Source organism: Pongo abelii, chromosome 1 (assembly GCF_028885655.2).
Source record: "Pongo abelii isolate AG06213 chromosome 1, NHGRI_mPonAbe1-v2.0_pri, whole genome shotgun sequence".
Taxonomy (NCBI): Eukaryota; Metazoa; Chordata; class Mammalia; order Primates; family Hominidae; genus Pongo; species Pongo abelii.
Window position 1 is genome coordinate 43118219 of NC_071985.2, and position 24980 is coordinate 43143198.

Here is a 24980-nt window from a genome sequence, read left to right on the forward strand (position 1 = left end):
TTACTTAACCTAAAAAATGGAAATCTTCACAATGTAATGAGATTGAGTCATTTAAATAGTGTTATATCTAAGCAGTCCAGACAGACCAGCTAAACAATCCTATTATTAAAAGCCTCTAGAGAGTGTTCAACAAGCTCCTTAGATAATGAAGCTTGGGGCAGCAACACATCCCTCATTATAGTCAGAAAGTTCTCTTAACGTGTGAGCCAGGTTATTGCGTGCATTTATGTTTTCCCACATGCTGCTCTTTCCTCAAGGAATGCGATTCTCCTCCCCGACTCCCTGCCTGGTTCGCTTATTCTTCAAGATCAAACACAAAAGTTACTGTGTGTGTGATGCTTCCCCAACTCCACTCATCCTGGCTGCCATTCATGCACTAGTGCATGTATGCATTTTTACATTTTTTAAATTACAAAAATCAACCTATTATAACTGCTTAGATATATATGAAGTAAAAATGAAAGCTCTCCCTTTACATGACCCATCCCCCCATCATTTCCCTCTTTATCTTATACTCTCAGCATTCCCAGCTTGTAGCACAGTGTCTGGCAATAGTAAATCCTCAAAAAATGATCAATGAATAATTTAATAATGATTAATAAATAAATTAATGATGATGGTGAAGATAAATTTTTAGCATTTATTGAACGCTAACTACAAACCAGGGAGTGTGTTAAATATTTTACAAAAATCAATGAATGAGCTAAAATGTCATTCTATTATTTTTTTATAGGTTTTAATATGTTACTCATAAATATGCTTAAAGAATATTATAATTATGACTTAGATTGTAAAACAGTATGTACAGCAGTATCCTATTTTTTAGAATAAAATTATAAATATGTGCTCACATATGTGTTTGTGCATGCATAGAAAACAGATTAGAAAGGAATATATTCTAACACCATTATCTCTAGCTGGTAGAATTATGGACAATTTTTATTTCCTTCTTTTTGCTTCTAAATTTTATACAATGAGCATATTTGGCTTTGTATAATCATTTTTTAAAAGTTGTTTTAGAAGAATAGTACTGACATATCATTCCCTTTTAGCAGTTTTCTCTAGGATAAAAAATATGAGGAAGTCTGAGCTTAACTAATTAAAAAAACAAATTTCTTTAAAAAATATTAGCAAATCATTAGTGTTCTTACTGGAGAAAGGGCAGTGTTCAAAGAAGAATTAAACAAATCATTCCAGTTGCAGGAAAAATTCAATTTACTGCATGCAGACTGCTTCTTGACTGAAAAGTTAATTCCTTTCATTCAGAATCAGTATGCATATTCACTGGCTATATTTCATCTTACATCTGCAAACTTAATTTTTCCTTTCTTGGTCATCAGAAGATTAGGAAATAAATTTTAGTCCAGGTAATAGTTCCTACTTGGCAAGCTCAAAATAACTCAATTATAAAAAGCAGCACACAAAGACCAGTAGTGACTTCCAAAAGATTGTTAACAATACTTAAAAAAAAAAAAAGAAAAAGGAAAAAGGGTCCAACTGTCTAAAAGAAGACTAGAGATACATGAATAAGAAAATACGATGTTTTGGAATTATGTGCAAAATAGTAATGCTGCATATTACCCATCCTTTAAGTTTTAACAATAATTAGAAAAAATAGATTCCCAACAATAAAAGTGATAAAATAATGTCATCATATCACCTAGAAGAGATTATAGATTTTTATAAACAAAATATGTGTTATTATGAATATTTGTATGTACTTTCCAAGGACTAAAAGATGAAGTTCCCCTTTCAGGATCCCCTGTGCCTGAGAAGGAAACCTTCCAGTGAAAGCCTAATAGCTAGTTAAAAATTTCTTAAAAAAGAAAATCTTCTTAGTAGTATACTTGGGAGCATCCTTTCTCTTAGGGGGATCCCTGTTAGACATATACAACTTATAAATGTTTGCACCTTTAAGTGTAGGGATGGTCTCTGAGTATGCCCACATTCGTATCTAAGATATTCAACGCCTGTCCTTCAGACATTTATCAAGGACTTTGAGTTCCAAATCTCCCTTGAGTGCTGCAGTGCATGCTGACGCACTTTAAAAGCCATAGCACTCCCTTACTGTGAAATAAAACTGCTCTGTCTCTTGCTGGTTGGCTCTCCTCTTAGCAATGCTGGGCTTGCTCATGAAGGTTTCGGAGACCGTGGACTTGACGGACTCCATGGAGTTGCTGTACTGGAAGCAGTCAGACACATCAAAGTCCTCGACAGTCACAATGTCCTGGATGGTTTGCAGGGTGGCCTCCATTGTCTTCTTTACCTGCCACGACAAGGGCCAACAGGATGCATGAAGGTTGGGTTGTAAAACAGCAGGTGATGGAGAAGCTTGAAGAGAGTGGGCTGGGGAAGGCCAGAGGATGCCAGAGTGTGCAGCTCTGCTTCCCACTGGACAGTGCTAAGTGAGAGGTAAACATCACATGGACTCTGCTACAGCATGCTACTCTCTACAGTGAAAACCTAAAAGCCACTACAACCCTTCATGCTATGTACTTGACCCAGATCTTTTAATGTTTACTTTTAAAATTTAATATTAGCATTATTATATTATATAACAATATTATAACAGAAGTGTTAAGGGAAAGAGAATAAAATAAATCTAAACCAACCCCTCATACAAACAGCTAATTAAAATGTGTGATGGGCCTAGTACTGCAAAGCCCCAGGTTCTGTTTCATGACCTTCAACAAACTGATGAACTTGTTTGCTCATTTGCAAACTAAGTGACCTATCCCTACTTCTTCCTCACCTTCCTGCGGAAAGTAAGACTTACTGAGACACAACGTAAGAAGCCATCTGAGCTCAACAGAAAGCTGGATCACCTGCCCTTTTGAACCGCTTTTTGAAAGCAAATACACTGAGCCCAGAAGAAACTCACCCTTTCCTAAGAGGATGGAGATGTTTGAAGTGTCAAAGTCAAAGGCCTCTGTTTGTTTGAACATGCTGGAAAAAGCTAGGCATGAGGAGGTGGTTTCAGAGACACAATATTGTTCACACAGCTGCCAAGTGCCATTTTGATTAAATGTGTAGAGGGGAAAAAAAGCATTTCGCAAAAGCTCAAAATAGAGCACAACCTTTGGCAATGCAAGAGCAACTTCCTGGAGTTCAAGGGCAGGATGTAGCAGAGGGGGAAAGTCCAAGCCTACATTTGGCTAGGAAATGTTTGCGGCTGCCCGGACATTCTCTGCATGCTCCTTCCACCTGCTCCCAGATGGGCAGCAGCAAAAGTTTCAACGGGGAAACTAAGAGTGTGGCTTTGAGCCTCCTAAGGAAGAAACTCACCTCTTCATTTTCAATCTTTAGAGTGGATAAGCGAGACTGCAGTTGTTGGCATCTCTGTACCAGCTCACTCTGGACAGGCTGCTGGGCACAGAGCTGGGAAGCCTAACAAAAGAAAGCAACACCAGGTCAGAATGAGGATACAGTCCCTTTGACAGTTCCAGAGTTCCCATTACTGGCAATGAAACTACCCATATTCAAGGTATAAGGCTCGTGGTTTCTATGTTGAAGCAAAACCCAAAGCCAACTTGTGTGAGCCTCTTCCAGGACCAAACAGTACATGAAAGGAATGGGTAGGGGGATCTGTTTGGAGCCCAGCAGGGGTAGGTCTATGTAGGGTCTGCAGCTCCATGGAAGGCTGAGGAGGCTGGAGAAGAGTGCCTCAGGCAGCCCCGGCTCCAGAAACACAATGCTTTGGCACAGTGAAGATTTCCTGCCGAAGGTCCAAGTGGCCACCTCTCTGGCCCCTCCCTCATCCCCCTTCATACACCAGAGTGAAAGCAGGAGAGAAGTGGGTCAGGAGGCTAACTTGCCACTGCTGGCAGCCAGCATGTGTTTACAAATCCAGGCCATGCACAAGAGCTCTGATTCAATGAGAAAGCGTGAAACCAGGAACAAGTTCGTCGCCTATGCTAGAGGGCCCGAGATGGTATGGAATCTGAAGGAGCTTGGCATTTTCCAAAGAGCCATCATTTTACCCCAGGCCTTCCCTAGATCTGTAAGAGAGGAGTCTGACCTTCCCGCAAGGATTATTGCCAATTAGCTTTCCCCTGTGTGAAGGAATGGCTGCTCCACTGTCTCCTGTTGGAGATGTGGTTATGGGATGAGGTCATCCACAGTCCCCTGGATGACAGATGAGGAGCAGAAGGCTGAGAGAGTTGGGAGGCAGGACCCATGTGGAGACAGCTCCTGTCACCTTGTTACCGTTCGTCCTTTAGCCTCGTCTGCAGAGAGACATCTGGATAGAAATGGCCTCCTTCCTCCTCAGCAACGAGTGGGCACATTCACATGCCCACGGAGCATTCCCTTGCTTGAAAAGACAAAAACTCTCTTCAAATGGAGGGGGCTGGGACTTGACCTTTTCCTCCATTGGCTTTTAAGCTCCCAACTGACTTGACCTCCTCCCCCAGCTGAGAGGCTGGCCTGAGCCAACTCTCAGATCCGAAGAGAGCTGACTTCACTCTAACTCTTGGATAAGCAGACATAATGGAGAAAGCTCAGTGGCCAAAACCGGTTAGCGCCAAGAGTGAAATTCTCTGGCTGCCTGATGTCACCAGTCAGGCATCCAGAGTCCCACAGCCTCTGAGGGCACCAAAAATGGAGCCAAGCACCTCCTCCTAGTACATCTGAGAGCACTTGGCATCAATTCATGTGCTGTGCACCCCAGAACACCAGTTAGTGTGGGACCTTGGCCAATTTTAAGGCTTCCGGTCAAAATGCCACCCAATCTTTGGCCCTAGTTCAATGACTTCCAGGCAGCTCCCTCCTGTTGCCTCCACAATCTGCAGACAACCCACACTGATGGGGATAAACTGGCTGCAGAGGCCAAGAATGACCCACCCTCTCATCTCTTTTTATTTTCACTCATATGAAGGCTAGGCTAGAATGCGGAACCTTCACAAGCTCCAGGACTGGTCCTGGCCTCTGCCTGGCTCAGCCACTGATCAGCTATATTACATAAAGGGAGGGCCCCGGCAGAAGAGTGAGCTATTGATTTTTAAAGTAACCCAGACCCAGCAGAGAGGAATCATGGAGGGAAAAACCACCTCCAAGCCTGTTCCTTTAAGAAGTAGCAGAGCTGATGATGATGCATGCTTTGGCAGTGGTCCGCTACCAGGGTGGCAAGGTAATACACTTCAGCTGCGCTCTGGAGTATGGAAATAAGGCTCTGACAGGGGGAAGAGGGGGCTTGAGCACCCAGCATCTGGATTCCTCCTTTATGGAGACAAGCTGTTTGGCTCAGAAGGCAACTCAGTCACTAACACCAGAAAATGTATCACTCCACTCAGCTGGTCCCCAAGTTCCACTGATCCCTGGGAAGGAACCTCAGTGACAGCTGGAGAAGGTGCTTGGAAGGCAAGTTTGACCAGAAGCCAGGGCAGGTGAGGAATGGGACTTCCTGAGGCTTGGTGACACCCCTTCCCCCAATACTAATTGCACATGCTGCCATCTCACTTCTCCATCTGTTCAGACACTGACATTTCCTAAGCCACAGCAATGGAAATGAACTGTAAATGGTTTGATTTTCCCCAAGAAGGAAAGGAAGGAAACCAACTCCACATTTCTATCTCCAGGACAGTGTCTCACTCTCCATAGAGGCCGACTGATGACAGCAAATCCTCTGGTTCCACTGCCACAGCTGTCATTATGGAGCAGGGATTTCTAGAGTCTGGATGCTAATCTTAGGGGAAGCATCATTTCTGAGGAGCGCACATGTTGCTGTTTTTTGGTCCCCGGCGTCCACTCCTCCTTCTTTTGGTAGCTTTGGTCTGACTGCCCTCGGCGAGGGGAACCTCCCACTCCACAACTCAGGCCATGTGTTTTGCATGGACCCAGGCATAAGCACTTTACCCAATCAAAACCAATGAGACACACAAACTTTGTGGGAGCTTTGAGGAGAAAGGCAGAGACTCTTTCCACTAGATTTCAACCTACCAGGGAAGGGTGGAAATGCAGTCACCTTGCCTCCATGGGAGAATGGCCTGTCTGAGAACGGAGTTAACACACAGGAAGTAGTGCAGAGACAGCAAAACAGTGTCTTGGTAAAATTCCTCCTCCTAAAGCCAACTATACCCAGAGGTCCATCTTGATCTTTTCTATCACGTAAGCACTATACAACCTCCTTCTGATTTCACCAATAGGAGAAATGGTGGCTCTTACCCACAGGAATGAGGTTCACTCTGACTCGTACACACAACCACACAAGTGGAACCAAAAGATTCAGAACAATGAAAACCCAGGAGCTTCTCTTGCCTCTCACTTTAGCTTTTTTAGGCCCTTTTTATTGTAGTCACTGGAGGCTAAGAGTCCAAAACAAGGCACCCATGTTCATGCTCCCCTGTCTGGGCAACCAGCATCAGGCCTTTGAGATGGCATCTTAGCTCTTTTCCTTCCTGCAGGTACCCATTCTTTTTTATTCAATACCCCAAAAAAACTATACACTTCATCACAGTCTTCTAACTTCAGGAGAATAAGATTATTCAGAACTCTGCCACATGCCAAAAGATCACAGCATTCCCTGCCAAGCCCTCGCTTCCCCACTAAAGCCTCTAGGTTGTGGCCCCACCTCAGCTCTCATTTCTTCTAGCCTCACCACTGGAAGCGCCCCCCTCCCTCACTTTCCTTTCACCATCCTGAACTGTTGGTAGTTTTTAGAATATACCTGCTGTTTTTCACCTTCTTTGATCCTGCTGGGCCCCTTCGGATAAGCCTCTCTATGCATAGCTCGAATTCTCCCCAAGCCTTAGTGACCTTATTCCCCAGACTGTAAGCTCCCCGAGGGCTTTAATCCCCCATGTCTGCAGGCAAGCCCAAGTGTCTGACAGCAGGCACTCACTAACTGTTTGCTCAATAAGTGGAATGTGCCTCACCCACCTGACAAGAAGCCAGGCCCAGGCCTCTCCCACCCCAGAATAATGTGGCTTCTGTGTAATTAATCTAGACAAGTCCACTCAAGCCCCTTGAGGGTGGGGGTATAGGGAAAGGGCCTCACCATATCCCCCATGTGGGGCTGAAACTCAAACTTCATAGGGGGGCAGAAGACATTGTTGTACATCTCCATGAGGCGCTGCTTGTCACTGGTGGCATCCAGGTTTTCTACTGCATTCTCGATGGCATCCAGACCCTCATGCTTCGACTGTTCCAGGTTTAACTCAGCAGAGAGGAAGGTGCGTAGAGCCCGGTTCAGACTTGCATGGTAGCCTAAGTCACAACACTGCTGTGGGAAGGAGAAGGCACATGAGCACACCATGGACAGCCCCAAGGCTTGGCAGAAAGGGAGGGTGGTCCAGAGGGCAGATATGACCACATCAATAGGCTTGGCTGTGCAGTAGAAAGAGGGCTGACATTCTGACTTCCAAGGTCTGGGTGAGAGTTCTCAGTTCTTGACTCCCAACTCAACGGTTAAACACACCCTAGAGGGCTGTGAGGTGGTTAGGAGGAAGAAGATTCATAAGCATAAAATGACATTATTTAATTAAGTGCTATTTCATAAACATGAGAAGAATTGAGAGTTAAAGAGAATCCTCTTTCATTTTCAGGTTTATCTGGGGTTGTCATTATAACAAAATTCAACAATAAAAATACAACCTGCCACTCACTGAGGGTTACTATGGTTAAATCACTATATAGCAACCAAGCCAGGCCATTTCAGGGTTCTGAAAGCAGGAGTATTGCAACAGCAGCTAATGTATGCAAGCTCAACTCTAGATGGGAGAAGGAGAGAATGGGGAGCTGACTCTGTGGGTCATCATCCCCACCAACTCCCAACATCCTAGGATAGGCCTTAGCTGCAGACTAGGGTTTCTGACATGCCTCCTTCTTCCTGGCATCTGACAACAGATGCCCCTGCACTATAGAAATAGCATTTATAAGACTAAAAAGCTCTACGCATAAGTGTTACTGGAAAAATTCATGCCATGTAAAGGATTCTGATTTTTTACAACAAAATGCAAAAAGAAAATGGTATGAAAGAGGCAACTGTATAAAAAAAGCACTGGCGCAGAATCAAGCAACCTTGGAAAAGCCACTCCCCTTCTCTGGACCTGTTTCTTCCATAGTAAAATGAACAGATTTGGCCAGGCTAGTGGCTTTCATGCAGTAGACCAGAGCCGGCACTGAAGCTGCCCTTGAGAAGTGAGTAAAAAGACAAACCAACTACTAGGACTTGGAGTCTTCTATTCCTCCTTCAACCAAGCCAACTCTGCTCTTTTTTCTATTTAATATTTAGGGATTCTATGTAAGGTTTGGTTTGAAGAAAGAATTCTTCTGTTAGAGAAAAGTCTGAAAATCCTTGGACTAAATGTAATCCCTAAGGCCCTCTTCAGCAATGGCATTCTGTAACTCTGTGATAATATTCCCTATCCCTCCCAAAGGACCCAGAGATCCCAATTCCTTGGCCATCCATCATTCTCTCTATTGCTTAAGCAGCTTTGAGGTCCGGATCCTGAGAAGAAACCTCAAAGAAGAATCCATGCATAGAGTAAGGCCATCTGCCTGATTGCCATTTCATTGCACAAGCAAGCATCAAATTAACTCTCCCCACAGCCTTTTCCTCTCATCATGATCACATTGGAAGCAGCTACTATTGGGGAAGAAAAGGCATATGATGTGCCTCCTCTTTCCTGGCATCTGACAAGAAGCTCAGTGAGAACATCAGTTGGGCTGGGCTCTGGGTTCAGTGCCAACAGGCACTGGCAGCTGCCTGGCTGCAGTGGAATAACAGCAGTTATAACTTAACTAGAGGCAGAGGATAGAAAGACATTAAATTCAGTTGGGAGGGAAGAGCAAATGGAAGCTAGACAAAAGCAGCTGATTAGGACGCTGCACGTGCATGGGCTCTCTGGGAGATGCTGCTGGTCTCACCAGGCTGCCCTTGAACCTGTAAACCTTCCTGACTAGCTCTATGTAGACCCTGTTGATGAGCTCTATGCCTGTAAGTCTAATGAACAGAAGTAACACGGCCCACAGAGTGTATGTGTGTGGGTGGAGGGGGTGTGGGCAGGGGGTAGAATCTGGGAGAGAAAAGTTACCCTTCAAAAAACTTTTACCTATTTTTGGTAATTTCCCTTTCCTCTCCATTCTTACTACCTCTACCCCTATTCATACCCTTACTGTCTGCTTCACTGTCCTAAAATGTGACTTTAATTATGGCACTTACCTGTTGAAGAACCTAAAATACCTCTCATTTTTTTTCCCCAAGGTAAAATCCACCTTCCTCAGTTTTGAAATTTAAAAAATGCTTCTATTTCACTAAGTACGCTTACTATATCTCAGTCCATGTGCTAAGTGCTTTATATACATTCTACATTTTAATCCTCATAATAACCCCAATGAGGTTGGTATAATCTTAATTTTCCAGGCTTGAAAGCTGAGGCTCAGTGAAGTTAAATAATTTGAGCAAGGTTCAATAGCCAGAACAAACTGTAATCTGTCTTCAATCTACCCATCCAACATCAACTCCCTTTATTTTCTTCTTCAGATTCATCTGCTCTAATCCAATGAAATACTCTCTGTTTAGGGTAGAGTATTAGGCTTCAAATCAGCTATATGGCCATAAGCAAGCTACTTAATCCTTCTGGACCTCAAATGAGGATAACACCAGCCACACAGGTTGTTGTAGGCTAACAGGCAATATATTTACAGATATTTGGTACCATGTAGACACTTTAAAAAAATACTAATATAGCTCCAAATCCACTGACCTCTGCCCTTCAGCTCCCAGAATGTCCTTTTCCTTAAATGTTTCCTATGCCTCTCACCTATTAGAATTGGACCAGATCTTCAAGATCCAAATTAAATTCTCAGCCTCTGGGAAGCCAGCCAACCCTGCAATCCTAGACTCCAATGATCCTGGCCTCTACTTAGAACCACACTAATCTGCAGCTTTCATATGACAAGGAATACACTTCTTCATTCTATGACTTGCCATGTCATATCACCCCAACCAGACTAGCTTCTCACTCTTCTTTACATCTCTCAGCATTAGGTCTTGTTCACAGTAGGCATTTAATAAATTTCAGTTGACTGACTGATACCACAAATACAGATTCCAGCCTCTCAGGAAATAAAACACTTAGGCTGAATACTGACCTAAGTCAAATGGGTAGATGGGGCCAGTGAAGCCTTTTGTTTTGCTTACTCTATGGCCAAAGGGAGGCTGGGAGTTTTCCCAGGCTGGTGCACTGTCTCTAATTATATAACTATTCTGTAGCTTCTTTGTGCCAATGAGTGAGGGTCTGAGTCACAATGTGCCCCTGGCTCCTCTATACCTCTAGCCAACCAGACAGATTCGGAAGAGGTTCTCCAGAGTCTTGACTATCTATATACCTGTAGGGGAAACAGCCAGAAACCGAGCCTTTAGCGAAGAAGCAATATCTGGCAAGGTTAGGTAAATGAGATTTGAATATTTCATCCTTTTCCAAGGAGAATCCCAATAAGTACAGGAAGGACATTATTTTGTTCACAGTGGGGACAAAGCAGGCTTTCCATGGCTTCTGATGAGTTCTGTGGCCACGCTGGGCTCCCCTGGCCATTTCTGGGTTATATAAATGTTTGATGAAAAATCTCTCAGGGGAAATCAAATTTTTGTAAGAGTTAATGACAGCCCATCCAGATGTATGATGACTTGAGTTGATAGCTCATTAACTCTTTCCCAGCTGATATCCTCACCCAGAGACTCCAGAAGGCCTGGAAAGGAAAAATGGATGTTTCACAACACCCACTTCAAGTTCACACAAAAGAGAAAAATAACTGCCCTTAATGACATTTCTTACTGAAACAGCCAAGTTCCCTCATGTCCGACTTGGGTGCACATGGTGTCACAGACCTTCCATACATGTACACAGCACTTACAACACTCCAGCTATGCATGAGGACAATGCCCTGTTCTTCATTCATCCATCTGCTCCTGGGTTGAGAGAGCCAGAAGAGTACGGGGGAGGAACATTACATTCCAGTGAGCCTACCGTTCTTAGACGCTATCAAATGAGCTCAGAACGTCTTTTTGGGCTGAAGTCAAGGTTTCCCCAGTGTGGCAGATGCCTCACGTGGATTCCTACAGTCTGAAGTTTAAATCTTACACTATACTATAAAAAGAAGTTGGAGGCTAGTCCTTGGTCAATGTAATGGCATCGACAAAAATAACTTCTTTTCACTTATCCTCAATGCCTTATGCACACATATGGCTTCAGAACCACTAGGAAGGAGGCAGAAGGGTGTACATGACACAGATGGCAATGGACTGAAACAGGATTCATCCCATGTCTTAAAGCAAGTAATGGATAATGTTAAGATCAGGATGCCAATATCCCAGGCTCCTCACTTAGTCCTGCTCTAACTGCATCCTTTTGGCCCTTTTTATCGCATAGATCAGCAAGAAAAAGAAAGAAACTACCGATACATGCAAACAACATGGATGAAATTCAAAAACATCATGCTGGCAAAAGATGCCAGACACAAAAAAGGATAATCCCATCTTTGTGAAGTTCTACAATGGGCAAAACTAATTTATGGTGAAAGAAATCATAACAGTGGTTGCCTTGGGGTGGGGGATTGGCTGGGAAGAGACAAGAGAAACCTTCTGAGGCAATGGAAAGATACCTCTTATCAAAATATTTATTCTATATCTTGACATAGGTTGCAAAGATGTACAAATTTGTCAAAACTCTTGAAACCGTAACATTTAAGTTTAGTTACTGTATGTAAATTATACTTCAAAACAATATTGAAAGGTACAAGAAGAAAAAACCGGTCTTAGCTTAGATGATCATCTTCCTCTCTATTCCTTTCTTCCTTCAGTAAACACATTATGTGCTCAGCTATATATTAAGCACTGGAGGCTACTAAGGTAAAGAAAACTCTTGGGTCCTGCTCTCACAGAACTTAACAGATGAGACTGAGATCTTCCTCTGTTCATGGTACAGTGGCTCACAAACACTTTTTTGACTCCCAACTCACAATAAGAAACACATCTTCTATTGTCACATACTCCCCCATAGGATGTACAAGTGTGTACATACACATCTAACATAAAAGTTTCACATAATCTTACCAATGTGATGTACTCTAATATTTTCTTTCTTATTCTAGTCTCATCTATTCAACTGAAAACACAGGTTAAACCAATAAAAGTGATTTCCTGACTTCCTTAAGGGATCTGACCAATGGTTTGAAAAATGTTGTCTTACAGCCTATGAATACCTCTAGGGCAAGAACTACTATAATCCATTTTTACCCCAATACTGAGCACGTGGCTTCTCCCTAAATATTTACTGAACATTTATAGAGCAGAATAATACAACTTTAAAAAAAAATAATGAATGTGTCCATATCCCAGGAAAAACAACAAAAACCCAACCAACCAACAAAATAAAACAAGACACAACCAAAACAGCAGCAAAGAAACAAGGCTGAGGTGGGCAGATCACGAGGTCAGGAGATCGAGACCATCCTGGCTAACACAGTGAAAACCCATCTCTACTAAAAAAATACAAAAAATTAGCTGGGCGTGGCGGTGGGTGCCTGTAGTCCCAGCTACTCGGGAGGCTGAGGCAGGAGAATGGCGTGAACCTGGGAGGCGGAGCTTGCAGTGAGCTGAGATTGCACCACTGTACTCTAGCCTGGGCGACAGAGCCAGACTCCTTCTCAAAAAAAAAAAAAGAAACATGAGAAACTTTATTACTACCTATGTAGCCTTTTGATCCCAGTGATCTAGACCCACACCCTGCCAAGTACTAAGGCAGCCTCTTTTTCAATGGCATGTCACACCACATCCTGTGAAATTAGGCTCTTAGCAGACGTTTTTTTTAAAATGATGAAAATAAGGTACAAAATACCTTGCTTCTTGGACTGATTTTAAAACACTTGGTTATACCTGATGGAGAATCTATGGATTGCAAAGGTTGTGGCTGATACAGCAGTAGCCCCTCCCTTCCCCTGAGATCAGTATTTTGGTGAAAAAGGTAGGGAAGTTGCCTTGAGTACAAAAAAAGAGAAGAGGGCTAACCAATAGTAGAGGTGTGGCAGACAGCACTGTCTGAATTTTTACCAAATGCGAGATAAATAGCAGAAATTGTGCATAAGAAAGAATGGATTCTCTTCCTCATGCTGAGAACAGGCCTCTCTCCCAACAATGAGGAGCTCTTCCCCTGAGGAGGAGAAAGGATCTTGTTTAGGGCTTTAACCTCCATTGAAGGACAGTGTTCAGATTGTCATCAACAAGCAGAGAGAACAAAGAGGTACCAGAACAGGGAGCAAGACTCCACTAACCCAGTGAGACAATGACACCTAGGGCATTAAGTGGCTGAAATCTACTGAATCAAAAATCCTCGGCTAAAGGGAGACAGAAATCTGTAGTTCAGAGAAGTTCCCCAAGCAACTCTTACGTGAGGCCAGATTTCAATACCAGGGAATTGGTCCAGTTCTTCAGTTAGCTAGAGGAGCTTGGGAGTGGGTGAGAAACAAAGCTGGGTTCCAAAACAATTCAGTGACAAGCCTAGATGACCCAGGTGGTGATATAACAGCAAGACTCGGACCCAAATCCCATATGATGTTGTGAGGTGTGGCAGGTTTGCTTGTGGAGAAACCAAGGCAGGAAAGCATGAGTGGTCTGGCCAGAGTTTTGCAAAACCCAACTGCTGCCAACAAGACCCTGAAACAAATGGCAGGCCTCAGAGACGAGATACGCTTGAAGCCCCAGAGACTGGGATGCTAAATTGGCTGGTTCCAGATGCCTCACTCTGATGATTGGAAGGAGAGGTGAGAAAGGGTGTAATTACATAGCTTCACTTAGGTGTGGCTCAGGACCTGGGCCAGACTGGAGTCTGTAGGTGAGAGGGCTTATAAGACCCAACTGTAAGGAGAAGCAGCAGGAAAAACAAGGCCAAGAATAACTCACAGGCAAAAAACAAAAAGCTTATCCCTGTGCTTGCCCCTTGCAAAACACATGTGCCTATTAACCGCTTTCCTCAATCCCCTTTGCATCACGTATTTTAAAAGATGGGCCAGATGTCAGGGGGAGCTGGATACCTTCCTGACAGGACCCTAATTTGCAGCATAACCTTGGACAAGTGAGTCTCGTAGTCCTCTGAACCTTGAGCTTCCTTATCTAGCAACTGGAGACAGCAATGCTTACCCATAATGGTGACGTGAGAGTCAAATGAGTTAACACTGAGAAACCTTAAATGCTATACAAATACAAGGTATGGCATTGTAACTAGTTAAGTTCTTGCCACTCACTTCTGTACAAGAGAAGCTGATGTAAGAAAGTATTTCCTAGGTCAGGCACAGTGGCTCACACCTGTAATCCCAGCACTTTGGGAAGTCGAGGCAGGTGGATCACCTGAGGTCAGGTCACCTGAGGTGAGGAGTTCCAGATCAGCTTCACTAACATGGTGAAACCCCATCTCTACTAAAAATACAAAAATTAGCTGGGCATGGTGGTGCATGCCTGTAGTCCCAGTTACTGGGGAGGCTGAGGTAGGACAATTGCTTGAACCTGGGAGATGGAGGTTGCAGTGAGCCAAGATTGCGCCATTGCACTCCAGCCTGGGGGACAGAGTAAGACTCTATCTCAAAAAAAAAAAAAAAGAAGAAGAAAGTATTTCCTGGCAGATAGACGAGTGTAGTGGTTATGAGCCTGGGTTGAGTCATCAAGCCTAGGTGCAAATTTTGCCTGTGTCATTTGTTAACTGACTCTGAGTAAGTCATCTAAACTCTCTGTTAATCTGTAAAAATACAGATAATAATGCCTTCCTCCCAGAATTCCAGTTAGGATTGAATAAGTGTGAAGTGTTTCACTTGGTGCTTGGCAAGCACCCTGATGGATCATGGCTGCTATCTTCCTAATTGTTCTCAAAATGCACCAGATTCCTGAACAATGGTATCAGGGAATGTCTGACGAGGATTCTGAAACCAGAAAAGAGGTGCCCTCAGGCCCTTGGCTTTAAGCACTTACATCAATAAGGTCAGATAGGTCATGGATGTAGTACTTGAAGACAGATGCATTGGTTGCCTCCAAAGCCAGTAAGTACTCATTCCGGGCTTTGATGGCCTTCAGCTTATTCTCCGTGTACTTGGCTTGGCGCTGAAAAGGAAACAGAAGTTCACTTTTACTTTTTTTTTTTTAAGGGGGGATTGTCCTCTAAAAGATAAAAGTACGGTGTATTCAAGAACTACAATTGTGCTGCTACTCCCTATGCGCATCTGCCTTAAATTGGGTTCTAATTCTGTTTAATGAGATTCAAGGGCACAATGCAGATCAATTCAGGAAAGGTTAATGAGGCTCCCTACTTAAGATGCGTGCCCCACTTTGATTCTATCTTCAAATATCATTCTTCATTCTTGCAATGCCACTCTGAAGGAGGTACCACTACTCTTGCCCCTGAACACCTGATACCTGAAACCAAATCCTGGGTTTACAGTCACCCCCAACCCCTCCAAAGCAATAGGATATTGAGCTCTATTTGGAAAATGGATTGGGAAAGGTGACTACTGTTTCTTGGTTTTCTGCTAGAGGCTAAAAACTTGGATCCCACGTGCCCAGTTCTTCCAATACCTAGTATTCCTGCCAGGCACAGAGCAAGGCCTCATTTTTAGTCATTAGGCACTAAAAGAACCCAGAGCTTCCTTGTCTGCTCTTCCCAGTGACTATTGGAAAATTCCTATCAGCCATGCCTTACCGAACGTTGCTTCCCAGCATCTACAGCTGTGGGAGCCTACGTACCTTCTCCTTCATCTTCTCAATCTTCTTCACTGAGCTCCTCCGGACATGTTTCTCCTCAATGCGAACATTGGCTGTGGAGTCAGGGGAGCGTGGGGTCTGCCGGTCCTCCTGCTTTACCGATTTACCAATTTGCTTCTCCTCCTGCTTCTCCGCCTCCTTTAGTTTGCTCTGCGCACTGATGCTGTCGGCATTGTACATGTGATATGTCTTCATGACCTGCAAGACATCGCCCACCCCCACCCCCAGAGGTCAAGCCAAGGGGGTCATTTCTCTGCTTTACAGACTAACAGACTCAGCTGGAGCTCTCCCCCATGAAGCAATATCCTCATACCCCTAAGGGAAAAATCCAGAAGTGTTTGGTTCAGCAAACACAGATTAAAGACCACTCCAAAGCACAGGAAAGCAATATGTGAACTGAGCCAACATTTCCTCTTATTGAAATAACTTCATGTCTATCCATCATGCATTATTTACTTCTATTCATTATCATTTGTAATCATTTCTCTTTAATATTGGCCAGGTGATTTCTATCACTTAGTCACCTCATAATACTGAGTAGATGGGAAACAACACCGCCATTCTCAGGCCCCAAGGGCAAAGCCTTTCTGGGCTGGTCAGGAACCCCGAAGAGGGCAGTGCAGCCTATGGAGTAGCCTATGCTTTCTGTTACCTTTCAGATATAAAATAGGGAAGAGGAAAAGCTTCCAAAAGCTCCTTCTACCGGCCTGGCATTCTGGGGATCTGTCTGTTCTGCTTTATCCAGATCAAACACCCTCTCACAGCAACTAAAGCAGCAGCAGCAATTGCAATGCCAGTTATCATTTACTGAGCACTTAGTATATTCCTGGCTTTATGCCAAGTACCACACAACACATTTTCTCATTTCATCCTTAGGGCAATTCCACAATCTAGACAACAACCCTATGAAGACTGTAAGCCTTCATAACAGTTCAGGTAAGAGTCTGGGAAGGAATAAAATCCATATCAAGTATAACTGGAATTGCCACATGAGGGAAGTAGTATAAAAGGTGGAGGATGATTTTCCATCAAAGCAACCATCTAGGAGTCCAATCCTTTCTCCTAACAGGGAAGCCAGGAAGCCTAGAACTCAAGCTTGTTTCCAGTCCTACTAAACATACTACTTCCAGCCACCTAGTGCCTGCTCTACTCTGTGGGAACTTTCTGTTTCCACACAGGGAGTTCAAGAGTGCTGAAAGTGTGATGCCATAAGAGTTCTTTGAGAGGGAGAATTAGAGAGCAGAAGTTGGGTGGATGTGTGTGTGTGTGTGTGTGCATGTGTGTGTGTAACAGAGGAGTGCAAAGGTATAATACTAATATCTACCACTTAATAAACATTGTGTACCATGGGCTTTATGTACGTTACCTCATTTAATCCTTACAATAACTCTGTGAAAGACACTGTTATTATTTCTATTTCTAAAGATAAGGAAATAAGGCTCAGAGAGATTAACTATCATATCCAAGGTCATACAATGAGGAAATGGCGGAATCAGGATTCAAACCCATGTGTGTCAGGCTCCAAAGACCACATTCTTAGCCACTAAGCAACACTGACTCTCCTCTGGATAAGACTGGAGCTGAACTGGTTGGGAGGAAAGGTTAAGTATGGTCAAGATATTCCTGAAAAGAGAAACTGGTTCCATTTATGAACCTGAGTTAGAGAAATGTCTCAACCTGGGGCTATTTTGGCCCCCAGGGGAAATGTGGCAGTGTCTGGAAATATTTTTGATTGTCACAACTTGGGGATTGCTACTGGCGTCTAGTGGTTAGAGGTCAGGGATGCTGCTGAACATCCCATGCACAGGACAGCCCCCCACAACAACTAATTATCTGGTCCAAATGTCAATGGTGCCGATGTTGAGAAAATCTAGCTTAGAAAGACTTTGTGGGTATACTAATCTAGCCCCTACGATCAGCTGGAGGCAGATGAAGGAATAAAGAATACTGGGACACTGACAAAATCAAAGTACATTAGAGTCTAAATTATGTCTCATTTTGAATGCAGAAGGTTTTAAATTAGCTTCACCTTATTCTGAACCTAACACTACTTCCTGTAAATTTTACCAGGATAATACTCTTCATATTTTCTTTACAGAAGCAATACTTCACAACCAACGGTGTTTAAAAGCCTTTCTAAGTAATTCAAACAGACCCCCAGCTTTCCAGGTTAACTAAGAAGTGGAAAAGAGGCATCTGTTATCTCGGCTGAAGAAGTGTAGATAGGAGGCTCCTTTTTTTTTCTCTTTTTTCACCTGAATCTGACCATGGGATTCAAAAGCTTAGTGAGCAGTTACAAAAGTGAGTGCTTTTTTTCTTTTTTAAAGTGATTTCCTATTTCATGAAGGTGCATGATAAAAAGAAAACGTTATGAATAAACATGAGATAAAAAACAGGTCAAAGAATAGTGCTACCAAGTCAACAAATGAAGTAACAAAGATCAACAATTTACATTGTTCCTTTCCCCTAAAAAACTTAAAGAACTTTCTTGTTAAAAGAGAGTAAAATGCTACTTTGCCTAAGAAACTATACATTCTTCAGGCTAAGCTCTACTTCTTTTGTGTTTTCTTCTCAAAGTGGAGAAATATGTCATATACACAATGGTAGTTTTACAAAGTGGTTGCCCAAATGACTGAATGACACTGAATCTCTCTTCTGGGTAAATACTGGAGAAGCTTTATTACTGCCTTCCAGCTCAAGAGAAAACTGAGGTACCTAGAAGGTGAAGCTTAAATAAGTGATGCCAAAACAACTGAAAAAATAGGAAAGTCAAGACAGGACTTAGAAATGTATATAGATATAGATATACATGTTAAATATATATTTATAAATATATATTTATAGTCAAGATAGGACTTAGAGAAAGCCAAGATAGGACTTAGATATATATATCTATGTACATATACATATGTAAATATATGTATATCTATATGTCTATGTCTTAGATATATAGCTATACATATATGTATATATAGATATGTATACATATAGATATACATATATATACTTCTATCTATATATAGATAGTGAGGCAAATACAAACTATGGGGAAAAATTGAAAAGTTTAAATTCTCAGTTCTGCGAAGAACATTCTACTTTATTTTGAAAAACTAAACACTGAAGTCATATATTTAGCTCTGCTCCCTCTGACAGCCACACTAAAATAATAGGAAAAAAAAGGTTCTAAAATTATTATCATTTAGGTATAAATTGAGAAAAACAAAAAGAATGGAAGCAGAAGCCGAAAAGCAGGTAGACAAGCAGTAACTGATCTACTTGAGTCCTAAACCAAAACTAGTGAGCCAGGAAGCAGCCAGATTTATATCACAGAAGCCCGAAGAGAAATAAGTAGCAGTGGGATGAAGGTAGAGCTAAACACAAAATAAGCTATTGAAAGTCTGAGAACAGGCTGGGCTTGGTGGCTCATGCCTGTAATCCCAGCACTTTGGGAGGCCGAGGCGGGCAGATCACGAGGTCAGAAGATTGAGACCATTCTGGCTAACATGATGAAACCCAGTCTCTACTAAAAATACAAAAAGAAATTAGCCGGGCGTGGTGGCGGGCGCCTGTAGTCCCAGCTACTGGGGAGGCTGAGGCAGGAGAATGGCGTGAACCTGGGAGGCAGAGCTTGCAGTGAGCCGAGATCGCGCCACTGCACTCCAGCCTGGGCGACAGAGCAAGACTCCGTCTCAAAAAAAAAAAAAAAAAAAAAAAGTCTGAGAACAGTGAGACCCCAAGATCCCCTCTCCCATTGTAGTGGAAGACTAGATGAGAGGTTTATTCTGTTAGAGAGGGTCCATGGACTAGGGGATACAAGGTTCAGCTGAGGATAGGGGTATACTGAACTTCAACAGGAGGATTAGCTGAAGTCTACGTTAAATTTTGAGACGGTCCAGGCCTCTTCACAACCCAGCCCCCAGACATGAGTGGGAGATCAAAAGTGTGATCTCTTGGCAATCTGACCATCCAAGATAAGAGACCTAGAAATACCAAAGTTGGGGCTTCCACAAGGACACAGCCCAGTTAGAACACCCTACTGTGAAGGCCACAGCTGACATAGACTCTTTTAGTGCCTCACTTTAAAGTGTGAACAGGCAGCTAAGGATGACCAGGCATTTAAAGGAAATGTCTAATATGAAAGACCAAGACCAAAACTAGCAATTTAGAAGAAATGTTATACAACAAGAAGAAAAGTTTGAAAACAATATATCCATAATAGCCCTGGAGAGATAAATGAGAAATAAAATGATACTGCATCATGAAATAAAAGTTGGATGCAACAAAAAAGGGAACATGTAGAGAACAAGAAAAGAGTTCTTGGCAATTAAGATTCAGTTCAAGTATCTCTTCAAGGAGCCTGACTTCATCCCTGTCCTCTGTGCAGACATGTAAATGAGTTCTTGTCACTTCATTTTTCACTTGATGCTTTGCTTTTCTGTCTCTCCCTATTAAAACTAAATGCCTTGAGGTTAGAAACATCTCTTATTTGTTCTTGTCTCCCTGGTGCCTAATGCCAGGGTCAAATAGGCAAGCAGAGTTGAGGGACTATTAAGTGCCATTGTTTCAATGGAACAGGTGCTAAATACCAGTCTGAAGTAGCTCTGCCAGCACACAGCTGCTGCTCCAAGCCAAGGGGATGTATATTTAGGGGGAGTATAGAAGCATAAGGCCTCTGGAATAACAACAGCCCCAAAGTGTCCCAAAGCCTCTTCTTTCTCAATTCTAGAGCTTCCTTGACTCTTCATACTCAGCCAATCCACACTGGCTTCAGTGCCTCCATGTACACTCCTTCCTGTGGGGGTTTGCTGGGTTTTCCCAGACACGACCTCTGAGTACAACTGAGGCAAAGAATCCCAGAGTTCTTTGGGCAGCAGTGTGTTCTGACTTCAAAGGCATTCCCGGTGCATCAGTCAGAAAATGAAAACCACTTATGCCATGGCTTACATACAAGCCAGCTCATTATGGGGGGAAAACACGTGGAGAAGAATGCTCACTAGGATTGCTCTCTGAATAGCAGCTGTGGGAAGCAGGCCCCGGCACAGAATGCCAAGTCAGGGAAATCAAAGGCCCTTCAGGCAGAAAAGAGGAAGGTGCAGAGGGGCAGCTGGCCACTTATGGTGGCATTCTGGGCCCTGTGCCCAAAGGCATCTTTATTTGGGAACACCTGGGTCCTGCTCCTTGGATCATCAAGGTTCAAAGGTACTAAAATTACCAACCCTTGGATAACTAGTCCCCTAAGAAAAGGTATTCATGGGCATTAGGGGCAGATGTGAAGAAGGGCACTGAAAAAACTGGGTGGGTTTCTTATATCCTTGGGTTTCTTATATCCTTGGTTTTCTTTCTCCAGTGACCCCAAATAACTTCTATTGCCTACAGCATCATTGAAACGAGAGGCCCTTCCCTGCCTTCCTGACAAGCAAATAATGGGAAAGCTCCTTCTAAGAAACTCTCCCTTGTTCTCTTCTTGACTCCTCAAGGGTGTGCACACAGCAAGCAGCTTCCCAAAGCTAGCATGTAACGGTCCCACCTTCACACCTGATAAAACCACTCTCCCATGCAAGGTGACCAATTAACCCTTTTTAACCTAGAACTTTTCCAGTTTCAGCACTGACAATTTCATGTCCCAGGAAACTCTTCAGTACTAGGCAAAGAGGGACAGTTAGTCACCGTTAATCCCATGGTGCCTTATTCAGACTTATTCAGACCAGTCCTAAACCTATCTTAATCTCCAGAAGAAATAATTCTATTCTCTCAACTGTCTTTTTTTTTTTTCTTTTTTGAGACAGAGTCTCGCTCTGTCCCCCAGGCTGGAGTGCAGTGGCACGATCTTGGCTCACTGCAATCTCTGCCTCCTGGGTTCATGCCATTCTCCTGCCTCAGCCTCCTGAGTAGCTGGGACTACAGGCACCCACCAACACGCCTGGCTAGTTTTTTATATATTTTTAGTAGAAACGGGTTTTCACCGTGTTAGCCAGGATGGTCTCGATCTCCTGACCCCATGATCCGCCCACCTCAGCCTCCCAAAGTGCTGGGATTACAGGCCTGAGCCACTGCGCCAGGCCTCTTTTTTCTTTTTTGAAATAGAGTCTCACCCTGTTGCCCAGGCTGGAGTGCAGTGGTGAGATCTCGGCTCACTGCAACCTCTGCCTCCCGGGTTCAAGTGATTCTCCTGCCTCAGCCTCCCAAGTAGCTGGGATTATAGGCGCCCGCCACCATGCCCAGCTAATTTTTGCATTTTTAGTAGACACTGGGTTTCGCCATATTGACCAAGCTGGTCTTGAACCCCTGACCTCAGGTGGTCTGCCTGCCTCGGCCTCCCAAAGTGCTGGGATTACAGGCATGAGCCACTGTACCCGGCTATTCTCTGAACTTTCTTTCTTTTTCTTTTTCTTTTTTTTTTTTTTTGAGACAGAGTCTCGCTCTGTTGCCCAGGCTGGAGTGCAGTGGCACGATCTCGGCTCACTGCAAGCTCTGCCTCCCAGGTTCATGCCATTCTCCTGCCTCAGCCTCCCCAGTAGCTGGGACTACAGGCACCCGCCACCATGCCCGGCTAATTTTTTTTGTATTTTTAGTACAGACGGGGTTTCACCATGTTAGCCAGGACGGTCTCAATCTCCTGACCTCGTGATCTGCCTGCCTCAGCCTCCCAAAGTGCTGGGATTACAGGCATGAGCCTGGCTCACTGAACTTTCTAATGGCCTACAGACTCTGGAAACCTATTTGATCCTTAGCTATAACCTACCATTTCAGGAAGTATAACTCACCCAACTACTCCACCCCCTAGGATATAGAAATACCAGTGCATGGAGTGTATGCAGACACCAAGGTCATAGAGGTTTGGGGTACCCCTCAAGCTCATACAGCTAGTAGTCAAGACAGGGTAGAATCTAGGTTGCTTAATTCATGATACTCTAGTCACTAGACCAGCATTTCTCAATCTTGGTATATTGACATTGGGGGTCAGATAATTCTTTGTTGTGGGGGCTGCCCTGGGCACTGTAGGATTTTAGCAGCATCCCGGCCTCTAGATCATTAGATGTCAGTAGCACCTTCTACTCCTCCAGTTGTGACAATCAAAAATGTCTTCAGACATTGCCAAATATCCTCTCGGGGTAAAATTCCCTCTGCTTAAAACTCCATTTGGACCAGAATGTTTTGACTTCTCTGAAACTTCCTAGTGCCTCTACTCTTTTTTCCCTCTTTCCATTGCCTACTAGAGGAAAACATCACATTTTAATTTTGGCCTTTAACAGATTATGAAGGTGTATTCCAGCTCACCTTATGGCAGCGGATACCACATTCAGGCAATTCTCAGTTTGAACATCAATGGGAAGATGTTATGCTCTATGTTGACCATGGCCTCACAATGGCCAGTAAAGTAGTTGGCCAATATTGGGCTGTCTTAAGTCTGCAGTCAAAGGTAGCAGTTCGGCCCTCTGCAGACCAGAGAAATAAGTTCCAAGGTTTTCTTCCTTACTCGAACACAGCTTATGCCCTTTCACTTATTTTTTTTTTTTTTAAAGCACAGCATATGAAGAGACATAGGACCCTGAGTAAAAACTAACAGATCCTTAGACACTAGTCTTCTTCTGCTGCCTTGAGTCCCACTGAAGAAGTGGCAAGGTTTGTTGGTTATCCAAACTACTCCTCCCCAGAAACAGCTGCAAATAGTAGAGGGTCAAGATGCTTACAGGAAAATAAAAGAATTTATACAATGACTACATGTGTCATTTTCTATCTTAGGGAATTCTCTGCTAGGAGAAAGGAGTAATAGCTCTTCTTGGTGCTTAGAAATTGATCTAAAAGAGCAGAAGTAAAGCATTAAAAAGACAAGGTTCAGGAAACCCATCCAGTCTGAAAATGGTTCACATCAATGTGTTTCTATTTTAAAAAACTCTTAACTTCATTTGAGAAAAATGAAAACTTGGGAGCTGAACCAAAGGTACCATCTATCTATGCTTGGCTTCAGAGCAGAAGAGTCACAGAGCAGAAATTCAAAACAAACTGAACATCACTGGAGATAAGTCAGATGACTACTCTACCCTATTTACTTGCTTAACAGTTGCCATGATAAAATGGCCACACCTAGGCTTCTCTATCAGCAACATCTGGTCCCAAATGCCTGTCATGCATGTCACCACTGCCTGTTCTGTGAATTAAAAAAAGAAAAAAAAAAGGAAGAAAAGAAAAGAAAAAAATGCAGCAAATAAGCAAGTAAACATCAGAAATCAGTATCACCTTCAAACAGGATGGAGAAACCCTGGAGAATGACACAGTAGGCTGGCACATCCAAGCTGGAGAAGGGGCCCCTGAAAGGCATTAGCTGTACAACTTAAGTATTCCCTGTATAACAACAGGAATTTCCTTAGTGTGTATGTGTGTGAGTATGTGTTTGTTTTCATTATAATTAGAAAAACATGGCTGGGAAACAACCACCACCACCACCTCTCTGCGCATGAATTAACACGCACCAGCCACAGGCATCATGTGCCTGAAGCGCCAGTCATCTCAGAACAGATTGTGTTCTCTTCTCCAAGCCCGCAGCCTGCCTCGTCACTGAGGTTTGGCTTTATAAAACTCCAGGAAGCCAGTGCAAAGCTCTCTCTGCTCAAACTGGTCCCTCTTATTGGGGGCATTTAGGACTCTGTGCTGCCCTCTAGAGCATTTGTTCTAGTCTCAAAGCCATAGATCAATCCAAGATCTGATGAAAAACCTAGAACAATAAAGCCTTTCCGACAGGCACATATTAATAGTGCAACGCAGGCTACGTTCCTTGCCATTAGGTTCAGGGTCCCTTGTTTGCTGCTAATGGGGTCCACTGTGCCAATGACCTAGACTTTGGCTGGTCTCTAATAATTATGCCCCAAATAAAGCCAGGGTTAGCTTGCACAGCTGAGGAGAAAACTTATTTTGAGGAAGTATTTTTTGACTCATTCCATTTTGAAAAGATGAGTGTGAAAAAAGAGATGGGTGGGGTCACCCCCAGTGGGGACCATGCACTTGTCCTCAACCTCAGTTCAGTTCTGTTGCTGACGTACTACGGCTACAAGCTGCCAAATGCTGCTTCCCTCTGCTTGTTAAAGAGCCAAGCAACCAATCTGATTTACCGAGTAGAGCTCGTTCAGGACCTTCATCAAATCATCTTGGAGCTGCTGGCCGACTTCTTTACTCTGCAAGGAAAGAGGAATGAAGGTTAATTGGGAAACAGAAGAGAGAGGAGGGAGCAATGAAGGCAAAA

General features: G+C 43.4%; 1 protein-coding gene across 9 annotated transcripts in view; it reads right to left on the reverse strand.

The window, feature by feature from the left end:
* SRGAP2 (SLIT-ROBO Rho GTPase activating protein 2) overlaps window positions 1–24980 on the reverse strand; it is a 252155-nt gene that overhangs the window by 55746 nt on the left and 171429 nt on the right. For 5 of the 9 annotated variants that reach the window (XM_024238793.3, XM_024238803.3, XM_063725575.1 and 2 more), the window contains exons 5-10: window positions 24850–24912; window positions 15725–15940; window positions 14957–15085; window positions 6995–7219; window positions 3286–3387; window positions 2069–2266 (exon numbers count right to left, since the gene is read on the reverse strand). In XM_024238793.3, coding sequence (XP_024094561.1) covers window positions 2069–2266; window positions 3286–3387; window positions 6995–7219; window positions 14957–15085; window positions 15725–15940; window positions 24850–24912 — 933 coding nt within the window. The remainder of the gene's footprint in view (window positions 1–2068; window positions 2267–3285; window positions 3388–6994; window positions 7220–14956; window positions 15086–15724; window positions 15941–24849; window positions 24913–24980) is intronic. The other 4 variants (XM_009238566.4, XM_063725571.1, XM_054521885.2 and 1 more) reach the window with 1 other exon arrangement.